Source organism: Carettochelys insculpta, chromosome 11, assembly GCF_033958435.1.
Source record: "Carettochelys insculpta isolate YL-2023 chromosome 11, ASM3395843v1, whole genome shotgun sequence".
NCBI classification, from domain to species: Eukaryota; Metazoa; Chordata; order Testudines; family Carettochelyidae; genus Carettochelys; species Carettochelys insculpta.
In genome coordinates, this window is record NC_134147.1 from 3,902,829 (window position 1) to 3,918,409 (window position 15,581).

General features: G+C 42.6%; 1 protein-coding gene across 1 annotated transcript in view; it reads right to left on the bottom strand.

Annotated features, from left to right (window-relative positions):
* DOCK3 (dedicator of cytokinesis 3) overlaps window positions 1-15,581 on the bottom strand; it is a 428,244-nt gene that overhangs the window by 189,402 nt on the left and 223,261 nt on the right. Inside the window, exon 10 of the mRNA XM_075006205.1 lies at window positions 7,589-7,670. Within this exon, the coding sequence (XP_074862306.1) occupies window positions 7,589-7,670 (82 nt within the window). The remainder of the gene's footprint in view (window positions 1-7,588; window positions 7,671-15,581) is intronic.

The following is a 15,581-nucleotide window of genomic DNA, read 5'->3' on the forward strand; positions in this document are numbered from 1 at the left end:
CTGCAAAACCGCATGTACAAACGCACCCCACATATAATAATAAAATAGAAATATTTTTCACTTATTCAATTCTTTCCATTTTAAAATCTGTTTTACAAAGGGGGGAAGGTTGTGGATAAAAAAAAAGTAAGGCACAAGCAGATTATATTCTGGCTAGCAGAGTTCTATAAAATCAAAAACCAAAGCAAAAATCTAACTGCACTAGTGAGTGAAACTATTTGGAACCTTTCAACAGCCATTTTTAAACATGTATTTAACACTTTGATCCCAACACATGCAACTTCAGATGAAATCTATGAGCTGCAGCACTATACAAGATGAGACAATCAGACATCTCTGTGGCACTGCCTGCACTGCTGGCTGGACATTTGCCATTTGTAAGGCAATTATGTGGACTACCATACACACATTCATAAGACTCTCCACTGAGACATCCTTTGGAGCTGTAGTTTCACAAGCAGCCATACTCTACATCCTTGCACTGTCCTTTCAGACTAGTGCTTCTGAGTCACCCACTGTGGAATGCACATAAGAACCACCACTTAAAGAAAGGAAGTTACTTACCTGGTTGTAACTTGAGCCCTTCAAGAAGTGTGGTCCCTATCTGTATTTCACTACCCAGCTTCCATCCCCTCGGCTTCAGATAATGACTGGATTCATGGCAGAGAAGAAATAGGAGTGGTGATTGGTCCACCCTGTCCCTTATACTCTTGGTACAGAGCCTGAGGAAGGCAGGAGCAAACGAGCAGACCAAGACTGACTGACTGCAAGAATTCTGTCTCATGCATGTGGAGCACATGTATACCCACAATGGAATACACTAAAGCACCAGCACTCAAAGATCAAGAGAACAGTGAAAATTATGAGGTTTTGGTTAAGTCATTATATTAAATATAAAAAAGTCATAGGAATGCTTAAAAGACAAATAGAGTTGTAACTTCATTCATCCTTATTGTTCTTAGTAGAAGGGAAGAGTCATTTCACTTCATCTGATGACCCAAGATTTAAAAAAACGCAATTCACAATCTCAAGACTTGAAAGGATGAGAGCTGGATGCTCTATAGCGCCTCATTTTAGAATCTGACACTATGAGGCCTTATGTCTGGTCCTTAATGTTATTTTGATATAATAGCTGTGGATTCAATTTTTTTCATGCTTTCTTTCCTTTCAATTAAACTATGACCTGCATCTTAGTAACTCCGCCATGGAGCCTCTATGAGCTCCATGCCTGTCCAAGCCTGGAAGGAGGAGGAGGGTTGGTCAGATCTGTGTTGATGTGTTGACCGTCAAACAACAATACAAATGAAATCTGATGCGAGTACAACTAAACGATAAAAGATGCCAACTCAGACATCAAGGATAAACAAGGTCCGCAATTACAATCAAGCGATCGGGGTTATGTGCTTTGTTGATTTTCAAAAGGCATTTGACAGTATAGATCAGAAAGTGACTTGTGCAGTGTTGGAGTCTTACGGAGAGGATAGCAGATGGATAAGTTTGTTGAAGGATATCAATGACAATGCGAAGGCAGCGGTGCGAACATGCGGGGAGTCGGGAAGTTGCTTTAAAACAAGTAGAGGTACGAGACAAGGAGATCCAATATCACCAAGTATCTTCATCGCACATGTGGAGAGAGTGATGGACAAGATCAAGGAAGATGTAGGAGGGATATCTGTGCACAGGAAAAGAATTAACAACTTGAGGTTCGCGGATGACAGTTATTGAGGAAGATGAGGAGAAGCTAGCAAAAATGATGCAAGTGTTAAATGAAGACGGGAAGTGGTACGGACTGATTATGAACATTGATAAAACAAAAACAATGGTATTTAGAGATAAGGAAATAGGAAGGAAGATCAGCGTCAATGGTATTGAACTAGAAAATGTAGAGAAGTTCACATATCTGGGGAGCGAAATAACGTTATGATCTGGACTGTAAGAAGGAAATAGCGACTAGAATAGCGAAAACAAGAGCGAGTTGGAAGGCAATGGATAAGATCTGGAAAATCAAAGCAATTAGCTTACGAACGAAGCTGAGCGTCTTGAAAACGTGTAGTCAGCAGCATGTTGTACAGATGTGAGACATGGGTGATAATGAAAGATTTGAAAAGAAGAATATTGGCATTCAAAAGGAGTTTTTATAGAAAGATTCTGAGAATAGGAAGGATGCAGAAGGTCACCAATGAAGAATTATATAGAAACATACAGCCAAAAGAGAAACTGCTGCAGAAGGTTATAAAACAGAAGCTACAACTATCTGGGCATATTTGCAGAACGAACGACAAATGGAAAATCAAGACCCTGGTATTTGGCATCATGGACAGTTTGAATCGGAGAGGCACATCCCACAGAGAATGGATGGAGATTATAGTAGATTGGTGTGGAGCTAGTCTACAGAAACTAAGCCACTCCGCACTGGACAGGGAAAGATGGAAGGAAATAGTGAGAGAGGCTTCAGACACCAACAGGTGCTGAGTCCACAGTTATTGATGATGATGATGCACCTTACTGACGACAGTATACTCCAGAATGTTTGAGAGAGAGAGAGAGAGTTTCAGCATTATTAGTTTTGCTTATACAATAAAAGACTTGTTCTACTACTCAGTTTTGTAAAATATGATAAACTCAATTCTATATCTTAATAGCAAATTTTCAAAATGAAATCATTCATAAGTCAAATAAAAAGCCACTGTGAAAAGAAAATTATTTTTTACTAAAGCTAAAGGGTGAAGAAATTCTAAAACTGGAAATTCTGGTTTTGCAATTCTATCATTTCAAATCAATTTAGAGAAGTAAAACATTTTCTTTTGTAAGAAAAGAAAATATGAATCCTACCTATCACTTCATATGGCAGATTTCTGTCTTATGTCATTTGAAATAGGAAATCTCAAAAATTGAGTTTTATGATAGCAATGCACATAGTGAAATACAGAAGTACTGCTAAAATAAATCATACAGACAATACACTTCTTAACTACAGCAAAGACCATAAGAAGCAAAGACTCATAGAAGATTAGGGCTGTAAAAGACCTCAGGAGGTCATCTAGTCCCACCCCCTGCTCAAAGCAGGACCAACTCCACCTTAATCATACCAGCTAGGGCTCTGTCAAATCGGGCCTTAAAAACCTTTAAGTATGGAGAATCAACTGCTTCCCTAGGTAACCCCTTCCAGTGCTTCACTATCCTCCTCATCAGGGAGTTTTATCTTACATTTAACCTAGGTCTCCCCCACTGCCACCGAGAACATTGCTCCTTGTTCTGTCATCTGCTACCACTGAGAACCACCTAGTTCCAAACACATAAAGATCATATTTGCTGTACTGTGCATGACAAATAGGAGTAAAGAGAGCTTTTATAAGCAAAGTTCTAAGAGAAAAATCCTGCCCTTTACATGTGTGGCTATGCATGCTGTGTGGGGAGACAGAGGTGAGGGGAAGATATCAGCCAGAGTTGTGTTTCCAGCAACAGAGTCATACTGCTAGCACAGTGCAGGGTAGTTCCAGGGGAGCAACAAACTGATGGAGATATCTTACTACTTACTGCTTTGAAAACAAATAATGTATTTCTCTGTTTAGGGCATGCTGTTTATTGTAAATACCATGCTTGGAACTGTCCATGCCTGTTTTTTTAAAGTTCGGAAGGCATCAGTGAAAGAAATTGCCAGGACTTATGGGTACACTGGGCTCCTTGGCAATGTGTGTGTGGCATGGGGGGACAAGGTGGCTCTGAGTCCCCAAAAGGGGTTGGGCCTTTGGCAGACTGGGCAACCCTGGGAGCCAGACTCTCCCTGCCTCTCCCAGACAGCCCTTCCTGGCTGCTACTGCTGCAGTGGCCAAGAGCCCTAAGGCTCTGGTAGTAATTAAATAGCCCAGGACTCCTGGCTGCCACTATCATAGCGGCCACATCAGCAGCCAAAATACTAGGCCCTTTCAAATCACCAGGCTCCAGAGCAGCTGAAATGGAAAAGGGGGTTCGAATGGATAGAGTGTACTTAGATTTCCAGAAAGCCTTTGACATAGCTACTTTACACATATAAGTTATGTGGATGTTTCTAAAGAATGGAGAGGATGCAACTTGCACCAGAGTTGGCAAAGAAAAGAAACTGAGGTTGTCATGTTTTGGAGATGCTGGCAAGGCAATAACATAAAATAACACCCCCCAAAGATCTTCATCTACCAAGAGTCAGCAACAACCTATCAGATTACTGAGCAGGAAACCAAGAGACCATTTGTGGTTGGTGATTGACTAACTTCCTAAAAAATCTGCAGGGTTGTGGCTCACTCATGGTAGATGAAGAGTGTTCTGTGTTCCTTTTATATTAATGACACTAGGTCCACAACTTGAGTACCTCCTGACAGGGCACCTTGTTGCAAGTTCATACAGCTTGTTGTAGATATGTTGTCTATGAGAACCTGCAGAGTGCAATTCTGCAAAATAGGCTGGAATGCTATGCTAGCTAATATGATTACTTTTAGTTCTCTAGCACATGCACGCATGTGTGCACACACATACACAGTGAGAGTCATTCTTCTGAGACAAAATCCCTTGTATCCAGAGGTAGTCCAATTATGTATGTTACCCAACCTGCACCTGATTGATCTCTCATCAACAATTTTGCAGATGGAGCAAAAATAGGAACAACTCCAAAATGTTCTTGGAGGAACCAAAAACTAGCATACTCATTTCAATCTTGTCTAGAATGACCTTAACCAGACTTTTTATGTATGCAGGTGAAGCCTGGATAGCAGTACCACATATGTGAATCTGGCAAGAGCCCAAAAAGTTTGAGGCAGCTTCTCACTAGAACTGTATGTTTGTTTTCATATTGGTCATTAGCATGTTGGGAAGTTTCTTCATGTTGAAGAGAGACTGAATTCCACATGGATGCCTTGTGCTGGTAACGACTGGGCCCCACAAATATTTCCTGTGTGACCAGTGGATGGCAATATCTAGGTATGCTGCTGGAAGGACATGACACAATTTTCAGCCTGAAGGAATAAGAATGTTTTGCCAGCCTGAATATAAGATGGCAAATACATTTACTCTGCCATCTCAGGTCTACGGTAGGATAAAGACCCCTTTTGTGGCTTCAGAGGAAAAAAAATGAGTAGAAACTGCTGCCCTTGAACTCTAGAGAAACCATGTCCTCTATGCCTCCTTGCTTGATTCTGTTCAGATAGAGGATTAACACCCTTCTGATACTAAAGGTATGGAAGACAGCTTCTAGCCTAATCCAAGATGGTTTCTGGGAGTAAGGGCACTTCAAAGTTGTGCAGGTACTTCAAAGTGCCCACAGCTACACAGCATGCTGGCGCTTTGGAGATTGCAACTTCGAAGTTGTCGCAGGGAGAGTTAGCCTAATGAGGTGCTGCATATTCATCGCAGCATTTCATCAGTATTCTCCATTCAGGCTGATTATCATGACACCTTCAAAGAAGGGGGCTAGTGTAGACACAGCTGGTGCGTCCCAAACATAGGCACTAGTCAGAAATATGCACTAGTTCCAAATATGGCAATATCGGTGCTGACAGAGATCCTGGGACAAAGTCACCTCCAACAGTAAGTGAGCTGCTGCTGTTAATACTTTCATCAACAGGGCTGATGTTGGCTCTGGTGCATATGTTGGTATTAGTGTTGACACATTTGTTATACATGCCTAAAAGTACTGTAATGGGCACTGTGCTTCTTCATGCCTCTCCAGAGTCAAACTGACATCACTTTCCGCTCGTGAATGAGCACATTTAGTGCTTTCTTCCCAGGAGCACAAAGATTTGGCTCTTCCCTTATGGGAAGACACAGACACTAACAAGACACACAGTTTTGCATGCTAGCTAGCACAGTCACTGTCTGACAAAGACTTAAAAGAAGCAGAATCCATGTTGGAAGTTGATCCTTACTCTTTGGGTTCTGAAATGGTTCTCACCAATCATTTGAGAAGGTATAAGTTCAAAAAAGTGCCCTTGGACTTCCTCATTACTGTTATGAAGAAATGACACAACAGCTAGCAGTCTGGCAAACAGCTGACACTGAGGCAAAATAGACGGTGGCTTTGGCTGTCCATGGATGGAATGAGAACACCCCAGGACAGTGATTCTTGGAAGCCTGAAGGCCTTGAATCCACCATTTTGGTGTTGATAGTGGCACAGAGTGCTAAGGGGCAAACTAAATCAAGGGATTTTGGAGGATTTTAAACAAGGAAGAGAAAAAAAAAAGAACAGGGGCCAGCAATGTAAAGGGCGTTAACACTAACTAGTTACCTAATTTGCATCTGAAGCAGATTTCAGTAAGAGTAGTGGGTGGACCCTGTCTGTTCCATCTAATGACAATGGGTGGTAAAAGTGTACTAAGGGATGGCTCTAGTCACTATGACCTCTGTGTCAGCATGGGGAGGGGAAGGAGAGCACATATGGCACAGATTCAGCCCTGTAGACACTGCTATTCAAAGATTTTGATCTTGTGCATATGAGACTCATGCAAAAATAGTGTGGGATCAACATAAAATCAAAAATAAATCATTCCCATCTTCTGCTTTCTAAATGTTGGATATGTGCAATGGGCATTTAAAAATTAAAACTGAAAAATACTTGATGTCCTTTCACTTGCAAAAAATCAATTAATCTGAAAGATTATTTCAGTTTTCTTACGTTGACATTTCTCTGAACTGAGCAGGTTTAATTTTCTTCAGTATATAGGAAAGAAACAATTTCTATTTGTTCCCAGAGTACCTGTGTTCAGTCAAACAATCTGCAAGAGAAGCTGCCGTTCACAGTTAGATAGGGAAAGAGAAAGAGTAGAGCCCTACCAAATTCACAGCCATGCAAAAAGTATTGCGGACCATGAAATCTGGGGTCCTAACACAAAATTTGGCTTTTTGTGTGCTTTTACCATCTACTTTACAAATTTCGCCACGAAGTCCAGCGTTTCTCAAACTGAGGGTCCTGACCCAAACAGGAGTTGCAGGGGGATCACAAGGTTATTTTATGAGGGTCATGGTATTGCCCTCCCTCCTTACTTCTGCCCTGCCTTCAGAGCTGGGCAGCTAGAGAGCTGCGGCTGTAATGTTGGACAGGCGTCCAGCTCACAAGGCAGCAGCTCAGAAGCAAGGGTAGTAGTACCATACCCATGTCACTTTTACTCCTCTACTGCTGCTTTTAGCACTGGGCATCTGGAGAGTGTCAGCTGCTGATTAAGGTTCCAGCTCTGCAGGCAGGAAAGTAAAAACAAGGGTGGCAATATCATACCATACCATCCTCCTTTTTGTGCTGCTGCTGCTGGTAGTTCTGCCTTCAGAGCTGGACTTTTAGCCTGCAGCCACCACTCTTCAGCTGCCCATCTTTGAAGGCAATGCTACAGGCAACAGCAGCACAGAAGTAAGTTTAGCAGTGCCACAACCCTCTTCCCCTACAATAATTTTGTGACATTCACAGAACTCCTTTGTGGGTGAGGACTCCTACAATTGCAACACCATGAAATTTCAGGTTTAAATACCTGAAATCACGAAATTTACCATTTTATAAATCCTCTGACTGTGAAATTAATCAAAATGAGTCGATAATTTGGTAGGGCTCTAACAATAAGAATTTATACATACTGTGAAAAGGCCACACATCCGTTCTATCTTCTCTGGATTCCTGGGGCCTCCATTTTTGTTTAACCTCACCAGAAACCGCTCACTAAAAAGCAAAGGACACACAGGAAACTTACTTGCAACAAACTTTAAACACAACAGAACAAACACATTTCAAAATATGTTTTAAACCCTTTCATTTCTGAATTTCTCAAAGTATAAGGTATTGAATTCAGTGACTTATGTAGAATTTACATTGTGAAGGCTTAAGTAATTATTATAAAGTCTTTGTTTTACAAGAAGTACCTCTCCGTGAAAGACTGCAGAGCTGACACATCTTAATATCAGATTATCACACTAAAATAACAGACTTGTGACAACTGTTTTTCCAAGTTCATGAAGCCTCAAAAAAAACACAAGACTTGAGCCAGTGTTGCAGAAAAGGACTAAAAAGCATCTGGCAGAGCTCTGGTTGCCCAATACTGGAACACAGTAGACCCCCTCAACTTGTGCAAATTTGGCTTACATGTTTTTTTATATTAACATGAGTCAAGTTGAGGGAGGACCCTGCTTCCCTGCACCCTGTCTTGACACTTACACCCACAGGACCCACCCACCAGCAACACCCTGCCAGCTGGCTTGGGAGCTCCTCAGGAAGCAGCTCCCTCCTCATAGCCACCCAGGGCTGCAGCTCCGAGGGTGAGGAGGGGCAGGTGCAGCAGGCATTGCGCATGGCTGAAGGCAGCTCACAGCCTTCCTGCTCCAGCTGGCAGCTGCAGTTCCCCTTATGGGCAGGCAGGCTTCCTGCTCCAGCCACCGTCCTTTCAGTACTGAGAGACCATGGCATCCCTGCCACCCCCCCAGCCACTGCCTCCCTGCAGACCCTTTAATGACTTGGAGCCTGTGGTGGCCAGCAGAAGTGGAGCAGCCCCAGTGCTGCAAATGGTGAGAGCACAGGGGTTGCTCCCAGCAGAGGAAAGGAGAGTGTGACCATGCTTGTGTGTGTCAGGGGGCATCGGGGGCACCAGAGCCACCTCCTCCTTCTGCATTTCCCAGAGCTGAGGCTGGCCTGGGGCTGAGTGGAGGGTGTGGAGTGCTGCGCCCCAGCCAGCTCCCAGTCCCATTGCTGCTGGGGATTACTCTAACCCCGGCAGCCCCCTAGGGGTGGAGCTCATGGTCCCACCCCCTCCTGGAGTTACGCAAAATTCAAATTACATCTGGTTCCCCAAGAACATAATTCTCACACAAATCGGAGGTTTACTGTAGTAGGAATGTTGCAATAGAGGACTGATATCCATTGTTAGAGCTGTTTGGGGTCAGAAGGTATGTCAGATAAGAAGTGATGTGCATTTGCAGAGCTGTGTGAAACAAACCACCACAGCCTCTGCTGCATGATGCTTGGTTCCAGTAAGTTCTGTCTGCATTCTACTTTTATGACTACTGAAATTCACTCAGAAACATAAGAAATTGAAATAAAAGGGTACTGAGATGAGGAAAATGTGTCCAAAATGTTTACTCATTCTAAGCCAGCGGGGATGGGGGACCCATTTTGATAATTCAGGAAGACTTTGTGACACAAGGCACTTTAAAAACAGGAAGGGGGAGGAGGTTCTCCCCTGTGAAAAATGCACTCTCCTGCCCCCTGTCTTAAACCCCTCTCAGCCCCAAAATACCCTCCCCACTCCCAGGCTTAAACCTCTCTCAGCTAGGGTTGCCAGTTTTTCAGAAAACTTATGTGGGACAGGCAGCCCTACCCATGGGATCCCCAGCCAGGGCTGTCTGTCCCACATAAGACTTCCAAAAATTGGAGTGGGGGGTCGGGCACCCTGGCAGCCCTGCAACTGGGAGCCAGCTGCAGTGAAGAGCCCTGGCTGGCAGCACTAGCTGCAGGATCCCTGGCCAGGAGGTGGCAGGGAACCCCACAGCCCCATGCCTGGGATGCAGAGCACTGGACAGTTCTCAGGCCCCATCCTCTTCGCATCCCTCTGCCCCCAAGCTTAAACCCCTCTCAGCCCCTCCCTGCCCTGACCGCCCACCTCCTGCACATGAGTTCTGTGCGCTGCCGCCCCCCCCCCCACTGCTCCTTTGCTGGGCCTCCTCCTCTGAGCGGCTCCCCCAGCCCTCCTATTCCCTTCTCCCACCTGCAGTGCGGGCAGTTCCCTGCCCTGCTGCACTGAAATGGGACTCAATTTAATTGATTGAACTGCTGGATCCCTCCTGCTGTTCATTAAGCCAATTAAATTGAGTTTCAATTCAGTGCGGCAAAGCAGGGCAGGGACTGGGAACTGAAGGAGCAAGCGGTGTTAGAGCCACAAATGGCTCCTTTAAGAGCCACATGTGGCTTGGAGCCACCCAGCTGGCAACCTTACCAAATCTAATCACAACCCATGTTTGGGTTGTGACCCATGGGTTGGGAATCCCTGTTCTAACCAAAATCTGGATTTACCAAAATTTTATAATTTACAAATTCAATATCCAGGATGGTGTCTAAATCAACAAAATGGGGCTGCAAACCACTACTGTAGATATGATATGGTATTTCCATAAGAGTCATGACAGAGAAATTACTTATGAATATATACAAAACCAAGATCAGTAGTATTGATTATATATTTGCTGGACTTGTGACTATACACATCTAAATAATTATCAGCTTTCAGACGTGCAAATTAGAATATGTATGACTCGTAAATTTTCCGAGCTTGAGCAATTATTTATTAATGTTTTTCAAGCAAGGCATTAATTTTCACCATTAAACTTAAAATACGGAAAATAATAGGATTAGATGGATTGGGATAGCATCTGAAACACTTTGTTTCCTAGTGACCATCCCCATTAGGCTGGTCAAGGGCATATATAATGGACAAATCTTGCAATTTTTCAATCAGTAGTTCAGAAAGTATTGAGCCAGTTCAAAGAGGGTCATATGGTAATCACTTTCCACAGTCTTATTTTGTGCCATCTACCCTGCCATTTCAATGATGTTTAAAAACTGCGTAAGATGGCCACTCAAAATATATAAGAGCCCAGAATCAGATTGTTCCTTCCTGTGGAGAGCACTGCTTCATTAACCTATCTGCAGAACAAAGAGGCTTTATGATTCAAATCTACATGCCAGACCCCTGCAGTTTACTCTCCTGGGTGCCTGTCTGAGCACAGATCCTAGGAAAGACATACTTAAAGCACCTTTATGGGCAGCTGCCTATGAAGTGGGCCTATAAAGCACCTTTATGGACAGCTGCCTTAAAGTGTGGTTTATTGTATGGCAAAAACTTACTTCCTACATTAATACTGTCCTCAACTTTCTCATCACTGCACAGTTTTCTACAGGACTAGGGAGGGAATGACTCACCCAGTCCCTTTCCTCCCCATGTGTAAAACCCTAGATCTGTGAACAACTGCTATTGATAAACAACTCTTGTAAGGATTAACTAAATTCAGAATGGTTGACAGAATTGCCAGGCCTCCTGGCAAGGTAGCAGGGCCTTGGGTGCAAGGGGAGGGTTTGGGGTGGCAGGGGCTCTACCTTCCCTTGTGAATCGCCAGGCCCCTAAGCAGTTCCCCCTTTTGCCCTCCCTCCATTGCCAGCCCTGACTAAATTCACTGAGACAAAATCTGCAATATATTTTTCTTTGTTAATATAAACACAAAGTTTATAAGAATTAAATATAGTGTAAGTTTAAATTTTAGATTTACTTTAAAAACTGCAACCTGATGACTTAAACCAGATTGTCAATGCATTGTTCTACTACTCATAAGTAGAATGGTTCAGCCAGGACTTCTGAGGAATACAAATAGATCTTTTAATTTGATGCAGAACATAGTGAAGTATATTTACACTGCATCCAGCAATAGAGCTGTCCATAAACAAATATTTCTTTCTTAGCATAAGAGATTAAATTTGAAAATATTTTTAATCTCTACTCTGTTCTATGTTTACAAATGGTTATGATGCTATTATACCTCTTTATTACTCCCATGAACAGACAACGTAGGGTGAGACATGAGTATATAAAGTTAGTAAGGTTTGCACTAAAACAGCCTCATAAATTATCAATATTTTTGGTACCAAAAATGATCAGCCAGCCACTCTCTGGCTGAAACTGGATCATATGACCCAATAATATAAAATATGATTTAAAATGGATGTCCCTGTGAAATAAAATTCTTAGGACATAAAAAGTAGAGTCTTAGTACAAGGCCTTTGTCATCCTGCAATACACTTGGGGTAAAGGACCATTTTATTCAAAAGTTAAAACTTAACCCACAGGACAGGAAGCTTTTGGGGCACATTTCTTGCCTCTGCTGTTTCTTTTTACACTTGTATCATCCACCATACAAGCCATAAACAATATGGTAAATATCAAAGTAAAGAGAGTAAAAACAAGAGTGACAAATTCCCCCATAGGCACAAAATACTTCTGTATGCACCAAGCTTCTGTGTATATGTGAAGGAAAGAGGTTATATTAAAAATTCTCACTTGCATATCTCCCTGAACAGATGTCCTTACAGCTGCAGCCGATGTAGCAAGAAAGAAATGAATCCTAAAAGGTTTGAAGTGGAATTTTCAGAAGTGTTCAGTGTTGGCCCAACTCTTCCCAATAAAGTCAACTGAATTTAATGAAAGCAGAATTAGGCTAACATTAAGTATTTTAGAAATTCCAACTTTGACATTCGGAAGCTTAGCTCTGGGCAAGGTTTGAGGTAGCAATGCCCCCGCAAACAGAACATTTTAGTGCACTGGTGGATGACGATGGCATCTGCCCAGAGCTGGAGCAGCACAATGCCCTTGGTGCACGGCACAGGGAAAAGTGGAGTCACCAGGCAATGGGTGGAGGGCAAGTACAAGGGGCTAGCCTTGAAAAGAGGTGACTCCCAGGGGTGGCAGGAGGAAGCTGAAGGGTTTGTTACTGTTCCAGCTCACCCCATGAGATCCATACTATTGGACCCCCTGGAATATCAGCCTCAAGGTCCCTTCAGGGTGCTGCTCTGATTCCACCAGGAGAATACCATGACGAGGACTGGGACTGACAGTTCTGGCCCGACCACCTTCTTCTGTCCAGCATTCACAGTTCCTTAGCCCTTCCCTTGTTCTAGGACAGGGGTTTCCTGTGACACATACCAGGGTGCTGGGTGGACAACTAGGAGCAAGGCTGCCGGATAAGGAGCATAGGGTGCTGTGGTTGCGGGGGGGTGGGCAGTGTGGTCAAGAGGCAAGAAGTGGGTGTGCCTAGGGTATGAGACCATGGACAGGATCTTGAGGTAATAAGGGGAAAAGGCAGCATGGCTGAAAGCTGGGGAGGGGTGGAAAGCCTGGAAGATAGTGTAGTATGAAGAGGGAGTGGATTGGGAGGCACCTGGAACCATGGAGTGGGGAGCTCCCCAGAGGCAGAGGGGCTCTGCAGCAATAGATGGGGAGGCAGAGGGGCCCCAGGACAATGAGGGAATGCACAGGAATCCCGAATGGAGAAAAATCCAGGAGTGAGGGAGGGGCCTGGGGAAGCAGTTCGGGGGCAGAAGCAACAAAATACAAGCTTGATCAGGGTACCATTTTCCCTAAAGCTGCCCCCGGATGAGCTCAAAGTGCTCACATATCATCTGACCTATTTTGCCATAACCTTTCCAACAATTCTGCCTGAAAAGGACGAGCAGACAGAGATCAATAGCTAACAAGATTGTCAGAGTCAAGCCAATAGCTTTCTTAAAATCTGCCGTTATTCTACCCACATAGTGACACACACAACCCAAAACAGGCTCCGTACTTCTTCACTGGTCTCTAACCACTTGGATGGAAGTAGCTTCAACTCAAGCTGTGGACCTGAGCATTTCCGCAAACTCAGACACTGATAAACGCAGGGGGCAGACAGTGACTTTTTACATGGTAACTTCCAGATAAGAGTTACACTTCCTGGTTTAAAGTTGTGCACTAATTTTAAGAGATATTAATGAACTGATAGCTTTTCTAAAGTAGATTCATTCCCTGAACAGCTGAACTATACAAAGGAGACTTTTCCTATACTCCCAAATATAATTTTCAGAAAGACTTAAAAAATAGTTATTAGGTCACCTCTGCACAGACTTTGCTTTCACAGATGAAGCTATTTTAATTCTTAAACCAGTTTTATTATGCAGCCTTGCAGTTATATGAGACAACTTACTTTTTCATTTCTCTTGCAATTACAATTTATGTCACCTCTTCTCCACCCAACTTCATTGCTCCTTTCTTTGGGGTGGGGTGCGATAGGACCACAAGGCCTCAAATGACCTGGTAAACCCCACATACCAAACTATAAATAGTTCTAGTACCTAAGAATATTAACTTTTTTTTTTCTGGTAACTGCTGGATGTAAATCCTTCATTGCTGTCTACTACACTATTACAAAGTACATCTTATAACTACTCCTCACTACCACGTTAAATGTGTCCTAGTTCAGCAAATACAGATATGAAATGCATGAATATTCAGTTATATCCATAAACAAGATCTTGGATATGTTTCATTTTTATTTCTGCTGGTAAAAGCCAGGCTATGGCGATTTGCAACAGTCCACTTGGTGGGAGCACACTGGCATAAGCTCTCATTAAACTGTGTTCTGCCACAGGGCATTGAAGGAGAATGGCACATCCCACAAAGACAACAGGGCTTGCTAGGAAGGGAGCAAAACAGGCCACCATGCTGCTTCTGCCAGCTCGAATTTAAGACACATTATAATTTCAACCGCTCCGTCAAGTGGAATGCCTACATGGCAAAGCTGCCTAGGTGGATTCAAGGAAGCAAACTAATCTCTCAATATTATAAAATCAGTAAGCATTCATCTAAAAAGACTGCTGTAGAACAGCCATTTCATGTTTGCTATACTGTTGCTTACTAATTTATCAGCAGAAAATTGAGAATACTAAGGAGATACTGAGTGAGCTTCTCTAATGGCAGAATTTATTTTCAGATAAGAAAACGATACAGAAAAATATTTCATTTTGCAAGCTGCAAGCCAACAAATGTATTAAACGGAGGGTTTGTTGCAAACTTACAGCAATGTGTATCTTAATACATCCTCCCAAGCCCTCCTCCACTCTGAGCACTACCCAAAAACTCCAAAACAGTTTTTCTTCTCTTAAATATAAATCTATAGAAGGACTGAGACAAGTATACGACACTAAAGCACACAAAGATAGAATATGCTCTTTCATTATTTAATACTCGTCTTCCCACACTGCTTTCCATCACTTTCTATTTATTGTCATACCTCACTTACCTAATCATACTATAGACCTGGATCCCACAACTGGATCTTGAGAGGTGGGTCTCTGTGCCTGACTTCAATGGGGCTCTCCTACACAGCTTCAGTAAAAGAATTTGGCCCTTCCAGTATAAGCTCTTTTGGGAAGGAATCTGTTATTTTATCTGCCAATAATGTATTCTATACTGCCTTTATATAAAGGCCTCACAGAACTTTACAAACATTAATTCGTTACACTTTCTAACATTTTGTGACATAGGAATAATCATCATTTCACAGATGAGGAAAGTACCCCCACAGAATGAGTATCTGAGCTACCCGAGAGATATACACCACATTAGTCATAGAGGCAGAAATAGAACACAGGCGTTTTGACTGTCAAGTACAATTTTCTAACCACTAGACTATATTATTTTACTACTCTCAAAATATTGGGCTTGTCGCAAATTCTAAAAAAAGCTGAACTCCACCAAATACAATCCAGTGTATTCATATGCAAACTGGTTAATATTTCTTCAGAGTCTAAAACATATTCTTATAAAATTATTATTTTTACAGGTATCAAATTTTCATGTAGTTTCTTCTTTTTCCAGGCTACACATTTTGCTGGAATTTGCCTTGTGACATGAAAAACAAATTAATAATCCCTTCTACTGAAGTTGAAATACCCTTAATAATTTACCCAACCAACCTTGGTTCTCCATTTCAAATCATAGTAAACTTGGAAATTATGACCAGATAGCAATGTGAGGTGCTAAGCAAGTGTAAAGGTAAAGTA